This window comes from Colias croceus, chromosome 12 (assembly GCF_905220415.1).
Source record: "Colias croceus chromosome 12, ilColCroc2.1".
Lineage (NCBI taxonomy): Eukaryota > Metazoa > Arthropoda > Insecta > Lepidoptera > Pieridae > Colias > Colias croceus.
The window spans coordinates 3571295-3596827 of record NC_059548.1 but is presented as its reverse complement, the minus strand read 5'-3'; the positions used below and the strand labels follow the sequence as shown (position 1 = coordinate 3596827).

General features: G+C 33.5%; 3 protein-coding genes across 3 annotated transcripts; 1 reads left to right on the top strand and 2 right to left on the bottom strand.

The window, feature by feature from the left end:
- Positions 1-301: 301 nt before the first annotated feature.
- LOC123696026 (replication protein A 70 kDa DNA-binding subunit-like) lies at positions 302-5238 on the bottom strand. The gene is made up of 11 exons (XM_045642015.1): positions 5041-5238; positions 4477-4724; positions 4031-4291; positions 3716-3878; positions 3276-3480; positions 2928-3040; positions 2619-2690; positions 2138-2292; positions 1540-1798; positions 1070-1264; positions 302-789 (listed from the first exon to the last, which is right to left on the bottom strand). Exons 1-11 carry the CDS (start codon positions 5071-5073, stop codon positions 679-681), a joined length of 1815 nt encoding a protein of 604 aa, XP_045497971.1. The 5' UTR covers positions 5074-5238; the 3' UTR covers positions 302-678.
- Positions 5239-5560: 322 nt separating this feature from the next.
- Positions 5561-7246, top strand: LOC123696061. Its single transcript, XM_045642067.1, has 2 exons — positions 5561-5966; positions 6934-7246. The coding sequence occupies exons 1-2, from the start codon at positions 5724-5726 to the stop codon at positions 7111-7113; spliced, it is 423 nt and encodes a 140-aa protein (XP_045498023.1). The 5' UTR covers positions 5561-5723; the 3' UTR covers positions 7114-7246.
- Positions 7247-8761: 1515 nt separating this feature from the next.
- On the bottom strand, positions 8762-23831 carry LOC123696027 (glutathione hydrolase 1 proenzyme-like). The gene is made up of 9 exons (XM_045642016.1): positions 23715-23831; positions 14490-14642; positions 13112-13519; positions 12788-12988; positions 11701-11959; positions 10533-10723; positions 9948-10188; positions 9629-9742; positions 8762-9372 (listed from the first exon to the last, which is right to left on the bottom strand). Exons 1-9 carry the CDS (start codon positions 23720-23722, stop codon positions 9217-9219), a joined length of 1731 nt encoding a protein of 576 aa, XP_045497972.1. The 5' UTR covers positions 23723-23831; the 3' UTR covers positions 8762-9216.
- Positions 23832-25533: the final 1702 nt, after the last annotated feature.

Genomic DNA, 25533 nt, shown 5'->3' with positions numbered 1-25533 from the left:
TACTTATAAAATAAATCAAAACTTGATGAGTATATTACTTGCTCTGTGTTGATGAGGTGATAATTATAGGGAATGGATGAACCTACCTTTGCCAAATGTTGCCACACCATCATTTTGATAATTATGGAGTAAAAAAAATACAACGTAAATACAAATAATTATTTATTAAAAATCATACATAATTAACACAAGAAATTTACCATGGTTTTTGACTCGATATAAAAACAATGCTACATAATTTTACATTATAAACAAATTATTTGGATAGCTCCCAGAGCTCTCTTAATTATTGTACTCACAAGTAGGTCTAGAATTTTTAATAGACCTGAACATATTTATATTGAATTTTAAGATGAACTGAATTGAATTCTCCTCCTTTTATAAGAGAATCACATTTCTCTGCTTTTTTATTGATAATCAGATACATTCATTGGCTTCATTAGATTCGACGAGAAGACGTTTAAAGCCCCGTATTCACGATAATCATTTGCATTTAGCAATAAAATTGAATCAAACAATCAATCAAATAAATATTTTCAGACTTTAATGCAGCGTTGGAGCGGTCAGCATTAAAACAAACTTTCCAGCGACATTAATAATAATTAACTTGTAGTTTAGTTGCTAAGCAGATTTGTGCCTTGAATACGAGGCCTTATCCTTAAATATTAAGGTTTATAATTAAATGCCAACATTGCATAGCGCCGTGATACTGCGCACGAGTCTCGCGTTCGCGTCCTTGTAGTCCACGGGCTGCGCGTTCATCACTATTGTCTTCAGACGAGCTTCATCCTGTCAACATTATCAATAATTAAAAATGTAGAGAATATTAATGTAGGTGGACCAAGTCTATTAACTTGTAGTGAAGTTGAATTATCTATTTCTATGTCTTTACAACATTTTCTGAAATATTGATGGCCAGGTTGGATTCGAAACGAGTTTTAACAGTTTTTCTGTACACTCAAATTTATACACATGCATTTAGAGAATCACATAAAATGTTAACGTGAAAGACTATCCCTTGAGAGATCAACATTTCCCTTGCTTGGTTTCTAGTCAATCAAATACTTACACTGTAAACTTCCATTTTTGTTCGGAATTTGAAGACGAAAGTTTTAAACTTGACATCTTCGAAGAGCCGCGCATACCCACTCTTATTGTACTCAAACATCTGTCCGATTTCCGCGGAAGTTTTTCCGAGCATTGCTTCAGCGGTTTCGTTAAACGCTGTTATACGTTGATCGCCCGTTGGATCTGACACGTTTGCCTGCAAATTTAAAAAAACATATTATGGACCTGTAAGATAACTATATTAAAAAATTATGGTAGATGACTCTCCATGACCATTTTAAATGTAGGAATAAAATCGCGTTTAATGACCTTTATTTTCAAAAATATAATACGCGCATAGAAATATATAAGATTTACATTTGTAAAATTCTCACAAATACTCTCCAAATATCTGATACATACAAAGGCAATGTAAATGACAGATTTGTTCGTATAACAATATATCATTAATTTATCATAAAAACAACCTACCCCCAAGAGCAGCCGATACTTGTAATTAGGGTATTCTCTATTGCACTTCTCACATCTATACTGTCCATTCTCTTGATCAACCAGTTTCTTATTACACTGTTCTTGTGGACAAGCCTTGTACACCGCATTGTCTGCGAACGTGAATGTTAGAACACCGAGTAGACTGAAATAGTCGCCTTTACTACCAGAGCCTAGTTGTTTCGCTTCTGCTTCAGAGAATGTTATCCATTCACTGCTGCCTCCGGAGTAACCGCCCGCTCTGCAAATTTATTATTAGTATAATTAAGTTTGAAGAAACATTGTAAAGAATAAGATCAATCTTGAGGTGGGATTACAAGCTGTGTCTTTCCACATTTGGCCGTTCCACGATGACACCTGAACTAGATATAGGCTAATTTTCCGATTCACTTTGATCACGCAGACAAAGCCTTGGGTATCAGATTGTAAATTGATTTTTCTTAATATGTGATTTACATTAAAATAGTATATATGACACTAAACATACCTATACTTTGCAAGGAATTTCATATCGGGGATTTTTTTTAAATTATTAATTATATACCTTACTAATTACGAATTCATCATAATAATGTTTTACCTGGCTGATATATTGACAATATCCATATTAGCGCCACCATTATCGTACCAGCCTCTCAGCTTGTGAGCTTCAGGCAGATCTGGGTTGTATCGCAACATTGTACTCGCGAGACACGACAGGGATTTACTTCCGTTGAATTCTGTGAGGCGAGCCCCCTGTAGCCATTGTTAATAAATTAGGTTTCAATTAATGAGCTTATTTATTCTGAGTATATAAGAATTGAAGCTCAGACTTCATATTCTCAACAAAATAAGTGTTCTTTATTGCAAATAACTTAGGATTTCTATTTCTTACACAATTATAGACAGTAATTTTAGGTGTTTCCCTAAAATAAATTAATAAGACTTCTTTTAACTCTTGTCCATTTAAGTAACAATTTGTTTCAGTCTTATTCATTTGTTTGTTCAAACAGATTCTATGTTTTTCTATGTGCATTCATGTGATGTTATATAAAAATAATGGTAGAAAGAGAAGAACTTACTTTAGCGGCAACCACAGGGTTTGAACTGCCGTCAAAGGTTTCTGCTTCATTGCCCCATAGTGTTAAAACAACCTGTAATACAATCGTAGTTTTAATAGAGTAGCCATTCACTACACGCTTGCTTTCTGCTGCTTAGTTATAGGTTAAGCCCTCAGAAAGGTTAGTAAAAAGAAAACAAATTGCAGCTGACTGCCAAGTTTTTTAATGTATTTTTGATTTGATCATCCTTTTGTGTAAAAGTTGGTAACTTTGTGTCTATTACATGAAATTCATGCAGTATTTACAGCTTTACTCAATAAGAACACATACCGCACCACCGGAAGAATCAACTAATGTCACTTCTCTCTTTTTCAATTGCTTGCCAGTGTTTCGGGCAGTCAACTCTTGCATGTCAGCTGCTGATTTGCATACTCCGATTAAATCTGAAAAATATACCTTATATTACAAATTTTTAATTTATTTACCCCTTCCATAATCCATTTAAACAAAGATTGAATGGCCTAACTTTATCCTTTCAACTACATATTATTATATTACTTGAAAAAAAAAGAAAACAGTATGTATTGCAAACTTAAATCATTTTAGGGAGTGTTAGTAAATATACACTTAAAAAGCCACAAAAAATATTATTGCAGTGTGAAAGCGAGAAGAAATTACCTAGTAGTGTATCAGGACTCTTGTTAGCAATCTCATTGATTGGTGTGAAATCATATTTAACTGATGGAACAGACGACGAGCCCTCTGTACATTCTGCAACCACTGTGTCTGAATTGAATGTCATTTCGTAATCATTCTTGAGAGAAGTGTACTGTTTGTTTGCTGTCTTCAATTGGCACTTGCTTATATAATATACCTTATCAACCTAGAATGGAATAAGGACTTATATAATAAAGTTTAGTTCATGAATGTTACTATTAAAAATAGTATATAGGTTTAAAATTAATTTTAATAATGCAATTGCAACTGAGAAATTAGCTATTATTTGATAAATTTATTTATCATCATTTAAAATTAAATATATAATTTGTATTTATTTTATTTTGTTAAATTTATGAGACACATATTCAGTCAATTATAAATAATAAAAAAATAATTACCTGAATCATATCATAGAATTTATCAACTTCATTCCGGAAGGCTGTAGCTCTAATCTCCCCAGTTTCATCACAAAGGTCCATACTGAATAATTTCCCTTCACCCTTTGCATTGCTCCAAGTGCGAATGGCAGATTTACTCATAACACGAGCTTTTATTACCCACCTATGAAAAATAAGTACATTAATAAGAAACATTTAGTGATTCATGAAATTTCTTAAGATATTGTGGCATAATGTTAGCAATATTACAATATATCTTTTTAATTGAAAGTTAATATTTTATAGTGTTCAACTTATATCAATAAATGTTCATACTTATTCTGATAAGGACTCAGACTATTGATAGGATGAGTCATTTGTGTATTCAATAAGCTGTTGTTTAGTCCTGCTGCACTTGACTGAGTTATATTAGTTGACATGCTCGGTGCTGGAGCTGGTTTCTGCATAGGTCTCATAGGGCTTTGTACAGCAGCTGGTTTAGCTGACTCCTCTGACCAGGTTGTTGGGTTCCCAAGCTTCTGGCCCACTTCTGAGCCAGGGGCGATAATTGTTATGTCCAGGATAATCATAACTCGTCTAAAAATTTATATTATTAAACATTGTATATCAATGTGATGTTCATATTGATTTTTTTTTGTTTATTATGTTATAGAACATGCTTAGTGTAATTCTTACAAAAGAATCTATGAAAAAGCTTTATGCACTTTTGAATATGTAAAAAGTGATTTATAAAATCATACACATAGATAGTAGATACATACTTTTCTCCCTTTCCAGTGTTTTTCAATAGTGATGTGACAAACCGGTCAATCTGAACAACTGAGTAGTCTGACAATTCCCCTGTTATAAGTTTATCATTAAGCTGTGTAGCGAGCATGGCAAAGCTATGTGAGTGTTTGCCATCAGACACAAGTAGTCTGAACCTTTCGTTAGCGCCACTTCCTTGAATTTTCTTACTTCCCAAAACTTGCATGACGGGTTTGTCATAGTTACCGCCATTCATGATTATCTATAAATTCAACGAAAATTATTTGAAATAGTGTAATTTTATAATTCATACGTCTAAAGTCTCTAAAGATAAACTCTGTTAGAAGTTCAAGTTTAAATCCAAATTAATTTATTTCAGAACATCGTCCACTTGATACTAATTTCTTAGATACTTAGTACAGTACATGTTTAGATCCACTATAAAATAACAACAAAACAACAATACAATATGCTCCTAGCAAGTGTACAAAGCGGTAGCCGGTTTGCAATTTAAATGAAAAAAAATAAAAATAAACGAAATAGCAGGTGAGTTTGATTGCGTTATAATTTCTTGTTACCTCAAGAGATCCTTCGGATAAATTGTAACCCATTTTATATGCTTAGCTTTATCTAAGGTTAGATGTATTACAGTTTTATTTATCTCCGTTTTCTATATTTTATGTAAATAGTGTGCTATTACTGGATAATTAAAATTCCTTTGCTTTCAGTCTTTTGCTTTAGTTTTCAACTGTCAAAATTACCGCGAACTACGAATGTGCATATAGAATATCAATTATCATGGTATATCTCACAGATAACAAAAAATACTCGTTTATCTATATTGTCTCAAATACGAGTCTGTTGAGAAGTGGTCGAGAATCAAGAATGTAGCGAGTCGTGTGAGTCATGCAAAGACTGTCCACCAAAAATATTTGTTCTGATAAAAATATATTATGATCACTTGTTGCTTTTTCCAAGCGGAAGCCAACTTAAAGCATCTACAGACGCTCCGATTTGGTTGGTGCCAACCATCCGACCACGACCAAATCGGAAAGTGTAGAGAGCGGTCGGTTCGACATAATTATTATTAATATTGGTTTGACGTGGTCGGATGCGCCAGCGATACCAACCAAACCAACTTCCTATCCGACCCAACCAAATTGGAACGTTTGTAAGCTTTGTTCCGACCAAATCGGCTCATTCCATAGAGTAATATAGGTAATTGACTCATTCGCATTCGCAACGCCGCCGGTGTGTCAACATGAACGCCGAGGGAGTTACAGTCACCGAACGTGATATTATAATAAAATTACTGGAAGTATATAAAGACTTTCCCTGTTTATGGGATTTAACTAATAAAGATTACGCAAACAGAGATGCCCGAAATCAAGCATATATTATTATGTTAGAACTATTAAAAAAAATTGACAGTGGGGCTACATTAAAAACATTAAAAAATAAGTTAGATAATATGCGTACATCCTATAGGAGGGAGCGAAAAAAGGTAAGCAAATTCAAGTCAAATATCCTGTTATGTATATAAATAAATAATGTGTTTTATATGTTTTTAATTTATGAGCATTTTTGTCTGATCTCGATGACATATAAATGAAATGTAGAAACTTTGATTCACTAAAAAGTATTTAATAAATATCAAACCTATTTAATAAATAGCACATCTAAATAATATGTAGTAGGTAATTAATAATATCAAATCTTTTTTATTTTTTACTTCTCCGTTTTTCAAGTCGGTTGTTTTTAACGTAGTTATTTTTATTGCGTTTTATTATGAACTAGCTGAGCCCCGCGGTTTCACCCGCGTGGCTCAGCTCCTGTTGGTCTTAGCGTGATGATATATAGCCTATAGCCTTCCTCGATAAATGAACTTTCTAACACCGAAAGAATTTTTCAAATCGGACCAGTAGTTCCCGAGATTAGCGCGTTCAAACAAACAAACAAACAAACTCTTCAAGAAAGAACTCTTCAGTCAAAGAAAAACCCGCATAGTTCCCGTTCCCGTGGGATTTCCGGGATAAAATCTATCCTATTTCCCGGGGTAAAAAGTAGCCTATGTCCTTTCTCGGGTATCAAAATATCTCCATACCAAATTTCATGAAAATTGGTTCAGTAGTTTAGGCGTGATTGAGTAATAGGCAGACAGACAGAGTTACTTTAGCATTTATAATATTAGTATGGATGACATGATTGCTAAAGGATTTCGCCCATTCCCTAGACTGGCTTCTACAGTCTAAATAACAAGAGAAATATGAAGTGATATACGGCTGCGCAATATCAAAACATGTCTTGATGTAGCAAGACTAGCAAGTATACATAGTGGTAAATCAAAACATGTTTTGACAATACTTAACAAGTAAAAAAATCATTATAATATATTCTAAGTACTTTATTGAAGAAATAAAACAACTATGGGTTTCAGTAAACAATAAATTTGGATATTTTACATATTTTAGGTGGAAGCTAGCAAGACTAGTGGCGCTGGAAACGATGAGGTGCATACGCCATCACTATGGTACTATGAACACCTCTTATTCTTGGATGAAAAAATCACGCCGACGACAGAGGTTATTGATAATATGGAGACGGATTCTTCCCAGTCACATAATGATGAGGTAAGCTTTAAATATTCATAGTATTAATCATTCTTTCTTGAAAATGTACCCGGCCCTGATTGTTAAAATATTCAGTGAATATTTGTCTAACAGAATTACCATCTGCAGTACGTTGCCTTTCTGTTCTGTTAAGGCCTACTAAGTTGTCATTTAATCTCCAGTCTCCTGGCCGAAAAGTACATGTTTCAGTATCCTCGGTATCAACACAATTTCTTGTTATATAGTTTGATGACTTTTTTAAAAGGGTCCGAACGAGAGGTCTCCCAAAAGGAAATGGTCCTTGTCTAACGTTTTGACAACTCAACCATGAACCAATCATTGATTGTTGATTGTTTGTCATGTTTGTAGAAATAGGTAGAAATTTGGTAGAAATGGTAGTTAGGGTGACCATGAATTTTATTTGACATTGCACTGTCTCACGAATTATGTATCGGTATTTTTTTTTAATAAATAAAATAAAGTAAATTTTTAAAAATCAGCCCTTAAATTTTTCAATCCTTGGTTAAAACTTATCCGTCCATTAAAGTACTACATGATAATATTAAAATGTCACCTGTAAACTGTAAATAATTAGAGAGACTGCAAGTAATTAGAATACATTTTTGAAATGGTAGTTTTATACGTTATTCAACCAATAAGTTTTAACCAAGGATTGAAAAATCAGCCCTTAGACTTAAAAGCGAAGCATAGCACGTTAGGGTGTATTCAGAAAGAAAGCTTGAAACTTATAAGCGCTTATCGGTGCTTGTCAATGCTGGTTTTGACAAGCTTGTCAATGCTGGTTTTGACAAGCTGGTTTGAGCATTGACAAGCGCCGATAAGCGCTTATAAGTTTCAAGCTTTCTTTCTGAATACGCCCTTACGGCGACGTTAGCGGCTACATTACGGTAAAAACTGTATTTTTCAGCTATGTATGATAATTATAAATTACGTTTATACTTTTACGGTAACATAAACATTGTTTTAGTTTATTTTTAACAAACTTCAAAAAAAGGAGGAGGATATCAATTCGGCCGTTATATTATGTAATACACTAAAAAGTACCTATTAAATAAAAAATATGCGTGTTGAAAAATACACTAAAAAATATTAAATAAAAAAATATAACTAACTACGTTAAAAAAACCGACTTCAAAAACGGAAAAGTAAAAAATTAAAAAGATTTGATATTATTAATTACCTACTACACATTTTAAAGTGAAACTTTTATTACATCGTCTCAAACTTTTTGGTCTGTGTAGCGCATGTCGCGTGACGCACGATACGTACGATAATTATCGTACAAATACGATAATTTTTAGTTAAATGTCTATACTTAGTGTGATAAAAAGGTTCTTTTACCGTGGTTTCATAAAACCACACAACATTTTTTTAGTTGTGCTATTTACAAAATAGGTTTGAAGTCGGTGCCAAACCGGGCATTATGAAATCAAAACTAAGTACATAAGTTTTACAAAGCTCGTGTTATGAATAAATCTGCCATATTCGCACTTGGAGCAAGGGAAATTATTCCGGATCGAATGAGCTAAACCACAAAATTTTATCAAAAGTTTGTTGAATTAACATCTCAGCATGTTCTGACATATGACGAGGGAGTTGAAACAAACTTTCATTTTACGCAAAGAAAAAGAAATCGTAGTTTGATAGGATTTAATAAAAACAACAATAATTTAATGAAATAACTTTAATTTAAAATTATAATTAACATCACAGCACCTTACTTTTAATCACACACAATATTATATTTACAGTTGTATCTGTTTCAATAGAAACAAAATTTATTCCACATCGTCAGGACTTCCTTTAGATTGTGTTACAATAAGTTTTCCTACAAAATTCTGGTAGAAAAAAATTTCAAAGCATGTTGATAGAGGTACATCTTCGATCGACACTACTTGTGTTTACACCACATTAATTAAATGTATGAGATCGGCACTCGTCTTACAAAAATAATTTTTAATTTAGAGTCTATTTTGCAGCATGTTACCATTAAAAACACAAATGTTTCTTCAGCTATTAAAAAACTGCGACGGCCTTTGAATAGTATGAATAATGCATACTACATATTTGTATGTAGTTAATTCTACATTAGGACAACTGTTGGAATGTGTATTGCCGGTTTTATTAAAAACCGTCTATGCTACCGATTCGTCTATGGTCTGTTTTTGGAACGAAGTAGCCATCGCTATCACGCATTGCCGCGATCATTGCAGCAAAGCCTGCCGTTGGGCCGAGACTCGAAGCTTCATGTCCTCTGGCACGCAGAGAAGCTATTACTTCCTAAAATAATAAGAATACATTGATTTTAGGAAATTTTCTGCTAAGTTTATATCAAACATTGATGTCATAAATGAGTCTCTACGAGTTTAATAGGCAATAAGGCAGTGGCGCAATATTATGTTTATATTTAATAAATAAATGATATAAACTGTTACCTTAATACTAACCCAATGCATAATTAATAATATAAAATTCCCTCGTTTATCTATATGAGCCTAACTAGTTTAGTTTTCGTATTTATGTTCATGATACTTACTGGATTGAATGCTTCTTCATATTCTACTTTCATAGGAATTAGTTGATGGTGTAAACGTGGCTGCTGCATAACGCTTGGCAGATCTTTACCCTCGAGTAATGTGTGAATTGTCATCTGTAAATCAAAATTAGTCATTATCTTCATCACCATCATCATTTGCACATTCGCACTTTATGGACATAGGTCTTAAAAGGATTCGGGCCATAATCATGGAACATTCGATTTTATAAAATTATTTTAAATCTTCTATGGTGTTAGATAACTTCAATTACGAATTATTAAAATCCAAAGCACGTGAATCGAAGCAAAAATACCATACCAGCGCAACTTGCGTAGTGATCTTGGTACCGCCGGCCGCGCCGAGTATCAGGTCCACGGTCTCATTGTTCCGCAGCACGATACTGGGCACCATGGAGCTGAGCGGCTGCAGGCCCGGGGCGAGCATGTTCGCGGGCGACGGCGGCATGCCGTACACTGACTGCTGCTGCGGTATGGCGAAGTCGTCCATCTCGTTGTTCAGCATTATGCCCAAACTCTGCGAGCGGCGCTGTGAGCCCCAGCTGTATGTTTTTAAACATCGATTAGTATGTTGTTGGATAACAAAATATGAATGTTTTTTTGACACTAATACCTACTAGTTTTAGGTATTGTAATTTAGCTTGGTATATCACGGAAAGTCTAATTTTTTTATCAAAACGTTACTTGTTCACAATGACCACAGATCAGCTTTTTTTACGCATTGTATAATTATGGTATTTAACGCACTCATTTAATTTTAGGCAAACTGTTATACAAAAATTACTGTAAATTTACAAAATGTTCCCACTTACATTTGATATTTTGTCTCATTTCTCTTTTACATTCCAAATACTACAATTCTAACTTTAACTACAAAGCTACTCACATGAAGTTAATAGTGCTGGTAGCGGACACCGCGCTACCATCAGGCGCGACGACAATAATATGCGCTGTTCCATGATCATCGGCTCCTTCGAACATGGCGCCGTAGTGCCGCCAGTCAGAGAACGTTCTGGTGTCGTCCACTTTCTCTCTGTGCGACCTTGCCCATTCGGGAGATGATAGATTACGTTCCAGCTAGAATATTGTTGTTATTTGATTATTGGGTTTGGTAATTGATTTTAATAAATAGCAGTAGATTCATAATTGATATGAACGCAGTGGATTTGCCACAGGCCGCCAACATCGATCCGTACTTATGGAAATACTCTATACATATATATGTATAAAGACATTTCCAACAAAATGAAAGGGTTGTTGTTGGACTTGTAACATCTGCTTAACAACTACTTGATCGTAGATTATTAGGATATAGGATACCATCTCTTATAGGATGCCTGTACCTCGTAGAGGGAAAAAATATATTGGCTAATAATGAAAATGATGGCAGTTGAAACTGATATTTTGCCCAATAAGAATAAGCTATTTTATAACAAACTACCAAGTATATCTTATTGCATAATATGTTGGTACATGGTTCAACACGCGCAAAGAATTATAATTAATGTCAAATTAAGTTCGTAAATTCCGGTCCAGGCATTATGGGAAATATTTTGTAATCAGACCTATCACTTTTAAGTAAGTATGTCACCAAGGCTCGAGTTACACTAAGATCGTAAATTGCATTTATTGCTAAACGAAAACTACTATGTCATTAACATAATGAATAATATCATTACTGAGACATGTTGAGGAATTTATTCGATACTTTTCGTAACAAATATTAAGGAATTTATTGCAATATCATTATGAATCTCATTATCAATATTTGCTGAATACCCATCTTTTTTAAATCCTCTTTAACTTAGCATAGTTATTACAAGTTACAACCTCATAGCTATAATTAAAGAATAGTTAGGTACATAGATCTATACCACAGATAATTTAGTATGTAGGTATCTATATTCTGCAATAAGTAGGCTGACTCTTCTACATACTCGCGTTTATTATACACGCTGCAGAATACGGAATACGTAATCAATAAGTGCATGGGTGCAATTCATAAAGAAAACGAAAACCGCATCATCAATTCGCACAGTCTATGAAAAGCTCACCTCCAAAATATCGAACGGTAGAGCGTTAGAGCGTGAAGGGTCGCCGAGGCCGGTTCGTCGCGCGTACGCGTACTTGAACGTCTCGACGATGCGGTGCCAGTAGAGGTTGGTGTCGGCGGGCACGTCGGACCCGGCGCCGGCCCAGCCGCGCAGCATGTTCAGTATGAACGCCAGCACCGACCCGGAGCCCGGCAGCGGCACCGAGAAGAGCGTGTGCTCGCCGGACACTTGCACCGCGATTGGGTCTTGCCATTCTACCCTGAAATCACGTAAACAATACGTATTATGATTCTCTATCTCAAACAGAAAATGTATATATATAATATATATCAAAATGAATCTCTTGGACATCACGCGAATGGTTGGAAATTCGATATTTATTTTTTTTGTTTGTTAATTATCAGATGTTACGAAAGAAAATCTTTTTTGCGCCAAACATACAAATCTATACTAATATTATAAAGCTGAAGAATTTGTTTGTTTGAACGCGCTAATCTCAGGAACTACTGGTTCGATTTGAAAAATTCTTTCGGTGTTAGATAGCCCATTTATCGAAAAAGGCAGTGTGGAGGAAAAACAGGAGTGGAGCCACGCGGGTGAAACCGCGGAGCGCAGCTGGTAATTTATGAAAACTTAACGGCTATTTAAACTTCACGCGTTTAAAAATTCTTGCGGATACAGGACAGGTCGAATAGAATGTACTATATTACTTTCTCTGTCATCTGTGTAGAATGCTACATCTAAGAGCAGTTCGAAAGGTCGAAAAGATAGTCTTATTTAATATGAAGCTTGAGGTTTATCGAAATTTGGCGAATTATATATAATTATATGATAAAAGTAGATATGAGACTGATATATCAGTCTAATATCGTAGATATGAGACTGATATATATCAGTCTAATACCTATCTACTTCTGGCATCAACGAATTTTAAAAATGAATTTTTGATAACAATATGATAAGATCATCCCAAGTAACTATGCGATACGCAAGAAAATTATTGCCATGCAGGCGAAGCAATAAAAAATATTATTATAGTAATTTGTGAATTCTTAACAAACCAAACAAAATAAGTAATAATACGTACCGGTAGTTCCTGAGGTCTTCTTCTGTGACGATGCCACCGAAACCTTCTATGTCTCGCACGAGCGCCGCCGTGAGGGTGCCGTTGTGCATCGCCTCCGGGCCCTCCTCCGCGATGATGTCGAGTGTTCGTGCCAGGGTGGGTTCGCGGATTTTGTCCCCAATGTTCCACACTTCTCCCGTCGCTGGATTCACGTATACTTCCCTAGTTGAATAATAAATCTCATTTATTAAGTCATATTATTTAAATTTGTTAGAAATATGTATATAAATTGAAATTCTTATGTGTAACTATAATACTTAGGTACTGTATGTGTATTATTTTTACCTCAAAGACGGCTCTGCGTGTATCCGCGCGCTGTGCGTTTTCAGAACGCGCGCCATGTATTCGCTGACTTGATGGCCGTTGCGAGCGAGGTCCGCCGCCGGCTTCACGAGCTCCCGCCACGGCAGGCGGCCGTACTCCCGATATAACGCGCCGTAGCCTCGCAGCTCGCCGGGCACGGCTATAGCGAGCCCGCCGACCGTTGAGGACGCGTTGGCGAACATGTCCTCGTGCGTCGCTGCTGGCGCTCGTTCCCTGGCGTTCATTACTCGAACTCGTTTCGTTGGCGCGTCGTACACCGTTGCCAAGAAGCCACCGCCAAGACCCATGCATTGCGCGCACCCTAGACCCTCGCAGAACAGCGTCGCGATCGCGGCGTCCACCGCTGACCCATCTCTTTCCAATATACTCCTGCAACAACAAGTTGTTTAATAACATTTGGACACGATAATGATGATGATGACAATAATATGAAATTACATTTGGATCTATATTAATTATTAACCTAAGTATGCCAATATGACGCAGGTGAAACCGCGGAGCGCAGCTAGCGATATATAATAAGTTTGTTCAGGTAATAATGATTAAATTTAACTCTATCAAACTATTTACCCAATTTATAAAGCTACAACATCAATAATGTTCACATATTTCTGTAATTTACCGTGTTTATAAAATAATAAAAATTTGCTTGCACGCTACAAAAAGTGAATAGCAGTACCACAGACTAATAATAATATAATACGTGCAGTACCTATTATTATTTAACATTTATAATGCCTTAAGTTTATTTCTGACGTCGTTGCATTTATTGGGCAATGATTATAAATGATACTAGGAATATTTATTCCTAGTAACATAAAAATATGCCAAGTATTCACTCGTGAAAATATAACGCTTTTTTATGATTTTGTTTAGTAGAAAATAAGCATACAATATGGTATTACCCACAGTCTTACCTCTCATGGTTTAATTTGGGACAACTGTATAATATGCAAATTTAAAAACACGTAGGTAGTTATGTGATCTTACAATAGACAGACTTCTGCGCATATTTTCATTTTCCATTTCCACGCATTTTCTAAACATTTTACCTAACTTTAAGTACGTTGGTATAACGTTTTATATGTTGAAATTTAACAAGATACATTAGTAAAAACGGATTGTTTTTATTCTCATTCACAGTGGCAGATTTATACACTTTCGTATTTTCAACTTCTTAGGGTACATTTACAATATGTAGGTCTTCAAGAAAAAGAGTGAACAGGTACCTTCTAGGGAAGCGCGCTCCATCTTAGGCCACATCTCAGATTACCATCAGGCGAGATCGTGGTCAAGCGCTTCTCTATCATACAATAAAAAAAACTTAAGTACCACTAACCGTCCAACAGAAGCACATTCAACGCCATTGGCAGCGACGACGGCCCGAGGGAAGCGCGCGTGGTGGCTGGTCCACGGCTGCAGCACCAGCACTGCCACCAGCGCGCCAACCACCAGCGCTGCCAACACGCTGCCTATTAACAACCAACGCGACCTGCCGAACAAATACATCGCCAATATTACAGCGCTGCCAACACGATGCCTATTAACAACCAACGCGACCTGCCGAACAAATACATCGCAAATATTATAAACTAGCTGTGACAAACTGTTTCACCTGGGTTTATAACCACACATAGCTAATTGGTTATTCTGGTGTATAAGTATAACCTGTATTAAGTACTGTAGAATTTCATCGAAATCCGTCCAGTTTTTTCGTGAAAGAGTAAGAAACTTACATCCATCCTCACACATTTTCGCATTTATAATACTAGTAGGATTTATAATCACAAGTCATAAAGGTCTACATTACTGATTCGTGTATACATAGCGTTGTATGTTATAAAATGCAAATTCATTTCCTTGTTATTATCGAAATATTTACTTTCGTATAAATTGCTGATTAGTTCGGAATGGCGAGTTCATAAAGCTGATGGACAGGATACATAGTAGGTATTATTACAGTATATCAATTAATATGTAATACTGTGGTATTATTATGTCCGGCTCTAGCCATACTAGCTACTAGTTATTATTCTGTGGCCATATTTATGTTAAGTGCTCTAGCGTTTAATTTATCAAATAATATTTTAAATCTCTTGTAGCTCTTATAAATCGGTTGTATTTTCTGACAACCTTATCTTGAGTTCAACTCAAATACGTTATTCATTGAATTTAATTTAATCAGAAATACTATATTTAAGAGTTGCTACAGATATATAGAACATGTAAAAGCCTAAATAGTTATGAATTTTATTAGAATAACATCGATAGCCAAGACCAAGGTAATTGATAAAATAATTTAGTCATAAATATTGATACACACCTTTATATACGTCACAATTTTTTACTATTCAGACACGTATCCACATAACTATAAATGCTGTTTTGTTTTCATGATTCAGGAAGTGAGATAATTGTTTTAAATTTAACAAAAAGTAAAAAAATACAATATTTTTCTAAAATTTTGCGTGTATAGAGCCAAAAAAGGCTTGTGTAAACGTCAATTATTAAACTTCATTATTCAGTTGTGACAACGCATTATTTTTTCATTGTTCCTAAGTTTATATATCCATTTAGAAAGTATCTGTATAATACACATATAATACCTACCTATTTTTTATAAGGATATCATCCTTAGATTAATTACGGTCGTAGCGCGCGCGGAGACCAATCCTTAATCTGGATATCATCGTTTTTCTTTGAATTATTATCCTCAACTTTTAGTTTTACAAGAAAACTGAAGGTAATTAGTATTTGCGTAGTTAGACTGTATATCAGGTTTAAACACATTTAGTACTTACACAGTTGTATATTTAATGACTAGCTTTGTTCTCGTGTACTATTGTAATTTACTGTGTGACTGATTCGATTGTTCTGTCGTTATCTCTCTTTTGTAAAACATGCAAATCTGGTCTAAACGTATGCGTAGGTAATATTTTTTTTTCTGAAAATTGGTGATGTAAATTTCTGCGGAGGCCTTATAAAGGAAAAGTTTTTCTAATCTAATTTTTTTTGCTAAATTAAGTTATCAGCTAAATGTAGCTGATAACTTAAAACTCATTACAAGGTACCGAATAATATTACATAATATATATTATTATTTATTACGGTGAATCCGAGGGAAACAATACCTGTAATAAAACTCAGGCCTTTTTTTTATAGTGGGGAAGGCTTTTCACCACTGCCTTTGCACCACTTTTCACTGCCAAAAAGAGTAGTTTTGAGCTGACGCCTTCTTTCCAGAATGCTGCAAAAACACATCTAGGAGAATTGGATTTGATTGAAAGACGTAATAACAAGGATTAATAATAAGGATTATAGATGACCAGAATCTGACCGAGAGTAGACTGCTTAGTCTTGAACTTAGACGTAAAGTCGCATGCCTATCAGTTTTTCACCGCTTGCACTTCGGGGAATGTGCAACGGAGCTACATAATCTCATTCCACCCTCCCCTCGATCGAATGGAACGCCTTGCCCGCGTCTGTCTTTCCAGAAACCTATAATCCGGATCATGGTTCAGGGTAAAAGTGAATAGGCTTTTTCTAGGCAGGCATGCCCATTCATAGACTGCATCACTACTTACCATCAGGTAGGATGCAGTCAAATGCCTGGCTATCTTCAATAAAAAAAATAGCTGTACCCGATATAAGTGCAATTCTGAAATTTTTATTCTTACACATATCTACACCTATTACCATATTATTATAATTTATAAAAAAAACTAGTCTTCTACGCACGGCTTCATCCGCTTTATAGAAAACTTAACAAATTATATATTAAGACCTCAAGTCTATTAAAAACTATCTATTAAAAAAAACCTCATCAAAATCCGTGCGTACTGCGTAGCTTAAACGATCTAGGTACGACGGACAACATACAGATTCAGCGACTTTGTTATAAACTTTTATATTATGTAGAGTGATGATGAAGGATGATCATAGTCACTGATGTAGTGATGTTATTGCCTAAACGTTACTATGAAATCAAATAAATTAAATTAAATTACCTCTCATGTGAATGAGATACATTTTACGAGCAAGATGCTACCAATAATAACTAAACTACAGAATATACCGCAAATTTATCAACATTTTCATTTAAATATAATAAAAGTTTAGTAATTTAAGAGTTGAAACCTATTTATCTCACATATTGTTGAGAGGATAATAGAGGTTACCATCATTACATTGTATCAAAAGCAAGGTAATATATCTGTGGCAATAGGTACCTAATGGGTACCTATATGCTACGTTTGTTGATGTCAGAAGTTTATATTTCTTTATCACTAAAATACTTTTAGCGAAAATGTTAATACCAGCATTATATTATGTACATCATATCATATCTTTATGATTCTGTATTTATATGCATATGTTATCACTTATCATCATGACAAATAAAATAACAAATTTTCACTTATCCTAGAGCTTTGTGAAAATGAGTTAGAGTAGCAATTACCTAATTTAATAACTGATGTCTGATAAGAATAATAGGTATACATTATACATACTTTTTTTTTTTTTTTTTTACTTAGGATAGGGAAGCGCTTGACCACAATCTCGCCTGATGGAAAGCTGAGATGCGGTCTAAGATGGTACGCGCTTCCCTAGTAGGTACTGGTTCACTCTTCGCTTGAAGACCCCCATATTGTACTCGTCGGGGAACATGATTTCCAAAACAACTTTCATGATTTCCAAATAATTGTTCGGTGCTATTAAAAATAAAATTGTAACCCAAATAAAATTAAGATTTGTTTAAATAACTTATCTGTTTTGTATTTTTGTGTGTGTGAAGTGGTAAGCGTATTAACTATAAACCACAGATTTATATTTAGTTTATAAAGTTGTGCTATAAACGATGATATAATCTAAAGGACTGAGGTGCCTATCGTCAGTAGATATCTACTATGAAAATGAAATGTTTTTCTCTAGCACAAAAAGCTCAATTTAATGTCACAAATATCTTTGAGAACCTTACGTTATATTATTTTACTAGGTAATTATGAATTTTATAATCAAAATAAATTTTTAATTTCACGAACGTAATCTTATCATTTTAATTAATTACGTAGGTATTATTTCGAGTAGTAAAGGTACAAACTTCAATATAATTTACTGAACGTTTAATTGACACCTACGGCCTACGGGTAATCACCAGAAGAAACGATTAAAATACACGGTCCATTGATTAATTTACGTTAACTTTTTTTTTTAACTTCAAAATTAAGAGATTTAACTAGGTAGGTACTCCTTAATATGTTAATTCCAGGAAGTCTGTTAGTAATTCATTGGGACTGCTAATTTGAATTAGGTGGCCATAAGGCCTTGACACATTTAGGTAAATTCGGCAATATAACAATAGGTAATAGGGTCAATTAATTGTGAATATGAATTACGAAATAATGCGACCCTCTTTGTTTTGTTTCATCTATAATTAAATTAAAATGTAAATACTTAAGGTGTTTACTCATCGTAATTTAATTCGTTTACTACAGACACGTGGAGGAATTAATTTTAATATGTATCTACTTATGTATAATACCTAATTAAACTTAATTAAATAATAATATTGTATTTTATTTGTTTATATTTATTTCACTTGATTCCTCGAGGGAAGAAGCGTGAAAAGTAATTAAGTTATGTACCTAAGACCTAAGTACCTAATTCTAATATTTTTTACATTGCAAAGAAACTGATGACAAATGGTGAATTCAAAATTATGAAGATGAAGAAGCATACCTATTATTTAGGACATTCCAAATTAAACACGAAAATCACAAGAACAAAAATGTAAGAAAAATCGTTTTTTTTAAGTATAAAAAAGTGCTTAAGTATTAAATACCTATACTATGTAGTTATCTAAATACTTATAAAATTTCAATGCATTAAAATAAAACTTAACGGTGATTACTGATTAGACTCAAATTACCTATCTAGTTAGGTATAGGTATCTATCGCAAAAAAAATTGCTGAGATTCGCGGACTGTAATTTCGTACACGTGCTAACGTCGTAGGTAATTGGTTTATTAAATACTAGCTGTGCCCGCGACTTCGTCCGCGTGGAATAGTGACTGCATAGTAGTTACTACTTATCTTAAATTATTGAGTAAACACAGACTACCATAAATAATTAAAAGAACTGTAAGTAAAATTTATTACTAAACTGAGCTAAACAATACAAAAAAAAAAATGCCTTATTAATTTTCTACGTAAAATTTCTTTTAAATTATGTCATATTATTTTTAGGCACCAGGGGGGAGGGGAGCAAATTTCTTTTCCTTCCTTCCTTGTATGGATGTCTTTAACTATGTATCGTGCAGCACCTGATCAGCTTAATCGATACTCAGTTTTTATCAAATCCAGCACAAAATCCAAATCAGATCTTTCCTGAATCCTGTCTCACGCCTGTAGTAACTAAACCGTTTAGACCGTGCAATAAAAATTAAATTAAAAAAAAAACAGCGCTACGAAGATAAGTGCATAGAAAAAGGAATAAATAATTTCACAAACTTCCTGAAGATTTTTAAAAATAAATACCATTTTAAATATTTATAAAAAAAAAACAAAGTCGTCGGGGCTGCCATGCCAACATCATCATAATATACCTACCTCATTATCAAAATATATAATGGTACTTAATTTTAAAGATCGTCGGGATGTTTGTAAAATAATTATTTATTCCTTTCGGTTTCTTATTTTCATGTAATATTTTCAAGTGAGCGAGACCTACCTCTACCTCCATATTACATTCCTACATCATATTGATATCTATAAGTTTGTTGCTCCTTGACATCGTTTAAGTTGGGCCGTAACCGTGCACAAATTGTAATGGACCACAGTGGCAAAAGAAGTGGTATACTTAGGAAAAAATATTGCCAAGGGCCAGGCCTATGTAGCTCTGAGTAGAGTTCCAGGGTGTGGCTATCCTCTCGCTCCCGTATCCCCTCTTCTTTCACAGACTTTTAACCCTTCCCTTTCCATCCCTAGTAAATGGCAGAACCGATTTTGATGTAAACCATATCTAATTGTACCTATATGTACACGTCATATCCTGTAGTTTGATGCTCCATTTGGTTTATTTATCCCCACTGTCACCCCTAAAAAGCCCTAAATGTAATAAACGGATGAACCGATTTCGATAAAATATGACTAATTGTAAATTGTAATTCACACGTTGCCCTTTCATATTTTGATATGCCGCTTGAGTATATTATTTGACCACATTATTCATTCCCACTTTTACCGCTGTAATCTAATAAATGGATAAACCGAATTGGATAAAAATTAAGAATTGGATAAAACTAAGTTTAATTAAAAACTAAGTGTACTTCACCCGTTATGCACTTTTATTTGATATGTCACTTGGGTATATTTGACAACATTCGTTTTTTTTCATTCCCACTTTTACCCATATAAAGGTATAATAAATGGATGAACCGATTTTGATAAAGTATGTCTAATTATACTTTACACGTCATGCCCTTTCATTTGATATGTCACTTGAGTATATTTGACAAATTCATTTTTTTATTACCACTTTTATATCTATATCAAATAAATGGATGAACCGATTTGTTACTGATAGGTCGTTCACTTTCATTTAATATATCACTTAGGTACTTATATTTGACAACTTTCGTTTTTTTCATTCCCACATTTACCCTGTAATAATATACCTAGGTATAATAAATGGATGAACCGATTTTGATACACTTTATCTAAGAACCAGCGTCGGAAAATATGCTGCCTAACTAAAAAACCCCACATCTAATTCGGATTACCTGTAATTAGCGAGCTACGGTGGCACAAACAGACACACACACACAGACACACATAGCGGTCAAACACTTATCACCCATCTTTTTGCGTCGGGGGTTAAAAATATAATACGACATAATTTAAAGGACATTTTATGTATAAAATTTACCTAGAAGTAAGAATAATTCTAATTTGACCAACCTCCCCCCCCACCCTTGGGCACTTTCGATATGATCACTTGGACATTTACAGGAATAATAATTGTAACAGATAACTTACGTTTTATCGTACAGTGTATAGAATGCCTTAGCAAATGTTCGCCGTGAATACTTAAATGGTCATAACTTTTTTATTTACGAACCGATTGACATGAAATAAACACTAAATGTTAAATGAAGATTACCACAATATATTAGTGAAAACCGCATCTTAATCGGATAAGCCGTTTCTGAGATTAGCGTGCACGAACATACAGACAAACAGACAAACCGACAAACAATTTTTTAACTACAGTTTTGGGTTTGGGATCGATTTAATAATAGCACCTGCTAATTTTTTTTTATATATTTTGATTGTACAGACACGACTTTTCTAGAATTTTATTATATGTATTGATTGACTAGCTGTGCGGCGCGGTTTCACCCGCGTGGCTCCGCTCCTGTTGGTCTTAGCGTGATGATCTATAGCCTATAACCTTTCTCGATAAATAGGCTATCTAACACCGAAAGAATTTTTCAAATCGGACCAGTAGTTCCCGAGATTAGCGCGTTCAAACAAACTCTTCAGCTTTATAGTACTTATTTACTAATAATACATAATATTATCTAGATATGATATAAAGATAATTGATCGTGCATATACATTGCTAAAATTATTATTGTTGAAAGAGAAATAAAAGCCTAGATAGATATTATTATTGATAGAAATAAGAAAGGTAGGTACATAGGTAGTATATAATATACATTATACATATATATATGTATAATATTATTGGTATCGCGTATATGAAAGTTTGTGCTTTGTTAACAATCTTTAATGATGGTATTATAATACATACAAGGAAAGGCGTTTCAATATTTAAATATCGATTTATTATGCATAATGAAGAATGTTGCCAAACTTGTTATTGTTAAATACTTATTCCGGTTGCGAAACAACGGATTTTTTTTACCATTGGTTATGAATGATGATTTAATGTGTTATTTGTTAAATAAAAAAGATCTATACAATCAAAGAACAAAAAAATAGTATCTAATGCCTTTAACAATAATACAAAGTACCTATGTAAGAAAATATGTTATTTCATAAATCTTATAGTCCACAGGTATGAGGTAATGAGGTACCTACCTAAATGATCTTGACTTCCACCGCATCTTAGTTAAACCGCCATCCTGTTACAAGTGACCCGAAATTTTGTGTCAGTATCTCCTGGCCTATAGTATTTTACTGCATTCAAAACTTACGTGATCGCAAATTCCTACTGGGGAAAACTTGTGCCTCCACACCAATGATATTATACATACAAACTACTTCCTTTCAGGGCCATAATCCACGTCTTTGGCCAAAATTAAGGCTAATTGATGAAATATAATTTACGATCATCCTTTTTGGTTTTCGGATAAAAATTCTGTTTTTCTTTTGAAAGACTGAACAGTGGTGTTGTGAAAAATAGATGATATTACCTACCTAGATAAAATGCGCTCTTTTAATCAAACGCTCGACTTTCTTTTATATTAAATAAGTCACATTTTCAACAATATAAGGTAAATAATTATTATAATATTATCCCACTAACTACCTTATAGTTTTTTGTGTTTTTTTTTTCAGTCTTTTTTATTGATCAGTTTTGAAAAATTATTTTATTAGTAGATAGAAAAGTACGTATAATACATTATTCCCACGTAAAATATAGTGTTTTATTTAGATTTCTCCCCTTTTCAACTGGGCTGTAATTGGGCAAGTGACATTTTTGATATGCATTTTGATAATTATTCGATACACTACCTACCTGCTAAAGGGATTTCAAAAAATAATATTTTACCCTCATGTCATTAAGTAAGTATTTTACCCAACGTGTGATGACTTTGTAAAAAAATATAATGATGACGTATTTTGACGATTTTATTTACTATTGTTTATTTAGATATGATTGATGAATAGGTACTGTTGTAAATTAAGGTGTGCAAAATTAATTTATTCCGCATTTACACAAGTATTTGTAGAAATAGGTAATAAATTGAGGACAATTCGACAAAAACACAAATCGATTAATAAAAAATTAATTAAAATATGATGATAAAGTATTGTAACTCATTTTATTGTTTTTGATACGAGTTTTTTTTAAATACAGGTAGGTAATATCGTAATAAAAATCGATATTACAAGAGGAAATAAATGTTTAGTAAAAAAGGTATCAAATTATCCTCCTAGGAAATGTGAAAGTTTGTTTTAAAATTTAGATTGGACCTATGTTAACTTTTGTATGATTACACAACAAGGGCTGAACCTATTTGAATGGAATTTGGTATCCAGGTAGATGGCGAACAAGAAGGCCTGACTGAACATAGATGCAGCCGAGGCATGCGGTAAAGAATCAATCTAAAGGAGTTAAGAATATTAATTTAAGATAAATATGTATATTATTTATCTCAAATTGTATCTTTTGCTATCAATGGAAAATCTGGAGAGCGTACGAACCTGACCTACCTTCCACGTTATATTTAAAATTACCTACCAGCATTATCACATTTTCATATATCACAGTACACTAATAAATACATGTTTAGCGAATATTCACGTATCTCACCTTAACATTTTGCTGGTGGCACGACAACTACTATCAAATGGTGCGCACTGACTGCGCAAGCGTTTAGTTTTTAGAAGGCCGTTTCGTTGCGATATACAAGAACCATTAGCTGGAGTTCTGCCTACAAATGAATGTCAGCCACCTTATTATTTAATTCATTGCTGTGACAATACCTACCTCGTGTTTGTTTGAGGATAATAAATGTTCGTGTTTGACTTGGGTATACGACTGTTTATATTTTATTGAGGAGGCTTTATCAAACATATTATAGCACGAAAAACATATACTTAATACGGCAGGTTTGTTGTCATTAAGTCGTTGTTGATATCAAAATTTGGCGCGAAGTTTTTGTTTTTGCTTTGAGGTCGTTTTATCTCAGTAGTGATAGCTCATTTTTATATAATTCACAGTTTTAGTTACATATATACTACTGACTAACTTATCATTCAACTTTTCTGTTAGATTACTGTACTGGTTGGTGTCTGGTACCTATATTGCTAATTTTTTAATAGGATATACTTAGAACACAGACTTAGAAGTATTCAAGCATGTAGACACTGTAGCAGTGGCCCTGACCTCGACTGGGTCAAATTAGGATACCCTACAAGTAAGCTACAAGCAAAACTTGGACGTCTTTCCTAATTATTAGATAATATTAATTACGATTTTGTTTGTCTAGAGATAGAACTTAGGATATAGATATACCTACCTAGGCTATAAATGGTTACATGGGCAACTTTTTACCACTAGGAAATATTTCATTCCCATGGGCTGACATAAACAGACAGAAACTAGCTACAATACTGTAGCTAGTTTCTGTTTCTGATAACTACTTGGGCTCAAATCTGGAAATTTTTACTACAAGTTTCCAGTGACTGATCGTACGTCACAATTATAAGGCAGACCTGATTGAAAATTCAAAGTACTGATAAGTAAATATCTAGGTATTCATTTTTATATAAACAATTGATAATTAATACAGTTATAAACGTATTTGAAGATACAAGAATTAAAATTTTAAATTTAATTAATAAAAAATATATAGTTATTATTATTTAGATAATGTCTAGCTGATTATAATGAATTGAACTTATATTATTATATCACAATGATTTTAATCTTCTCTATAGTAATATTTGGTTAGTAATCTCTGTTAATAACTTTCCCTTATTAAAATTTTGCTGATTGATTGGTGTTCAAATTGAATTATTAATGTGGAAATTATTCTAATCCATCACTTAATTTACATACTTACGAGTTTTTAGAAATTGAATTGTAGTCACTAAATAGAAAGCAGAAAAAAAGAAAGAAAGTGTTAATTCTGTACTACACTGTTGAATAAGATAGATGAATCTAATATAATATGGTGTAATAAACCGACTTTAATCATACATAACGGGATTTAAGTATTTGAAAATGAAGATAAGATAAATGCTAGTTAAAATACGTAAATGGATTGTTTCGTACAATTCAACAAATAATAATATTATTATAAACTTTGTAACGTCAAGTAAAGCAAGTAACAGTCGGTGGTGTTATAATATGTATTGGATATGTTATAATATTTTTAACATGGTTTCTATAAATATATTATGTTTATAGATATTTGTGGTTACATTATGATAACGAAAATATTGTAAACTATATCAATTTACCGGACTTTTGTTTGCATTAAATTTTGAGAAATTAATATTTTTTCAAGTAATCACTGCAGATTCACTTTACTATATACCATATAATAAATTCTACATGGGTATTTAATATTATATGTATCGAACTTGAATATATATAAATATATTTTCTATAAGTAATTTAAAAA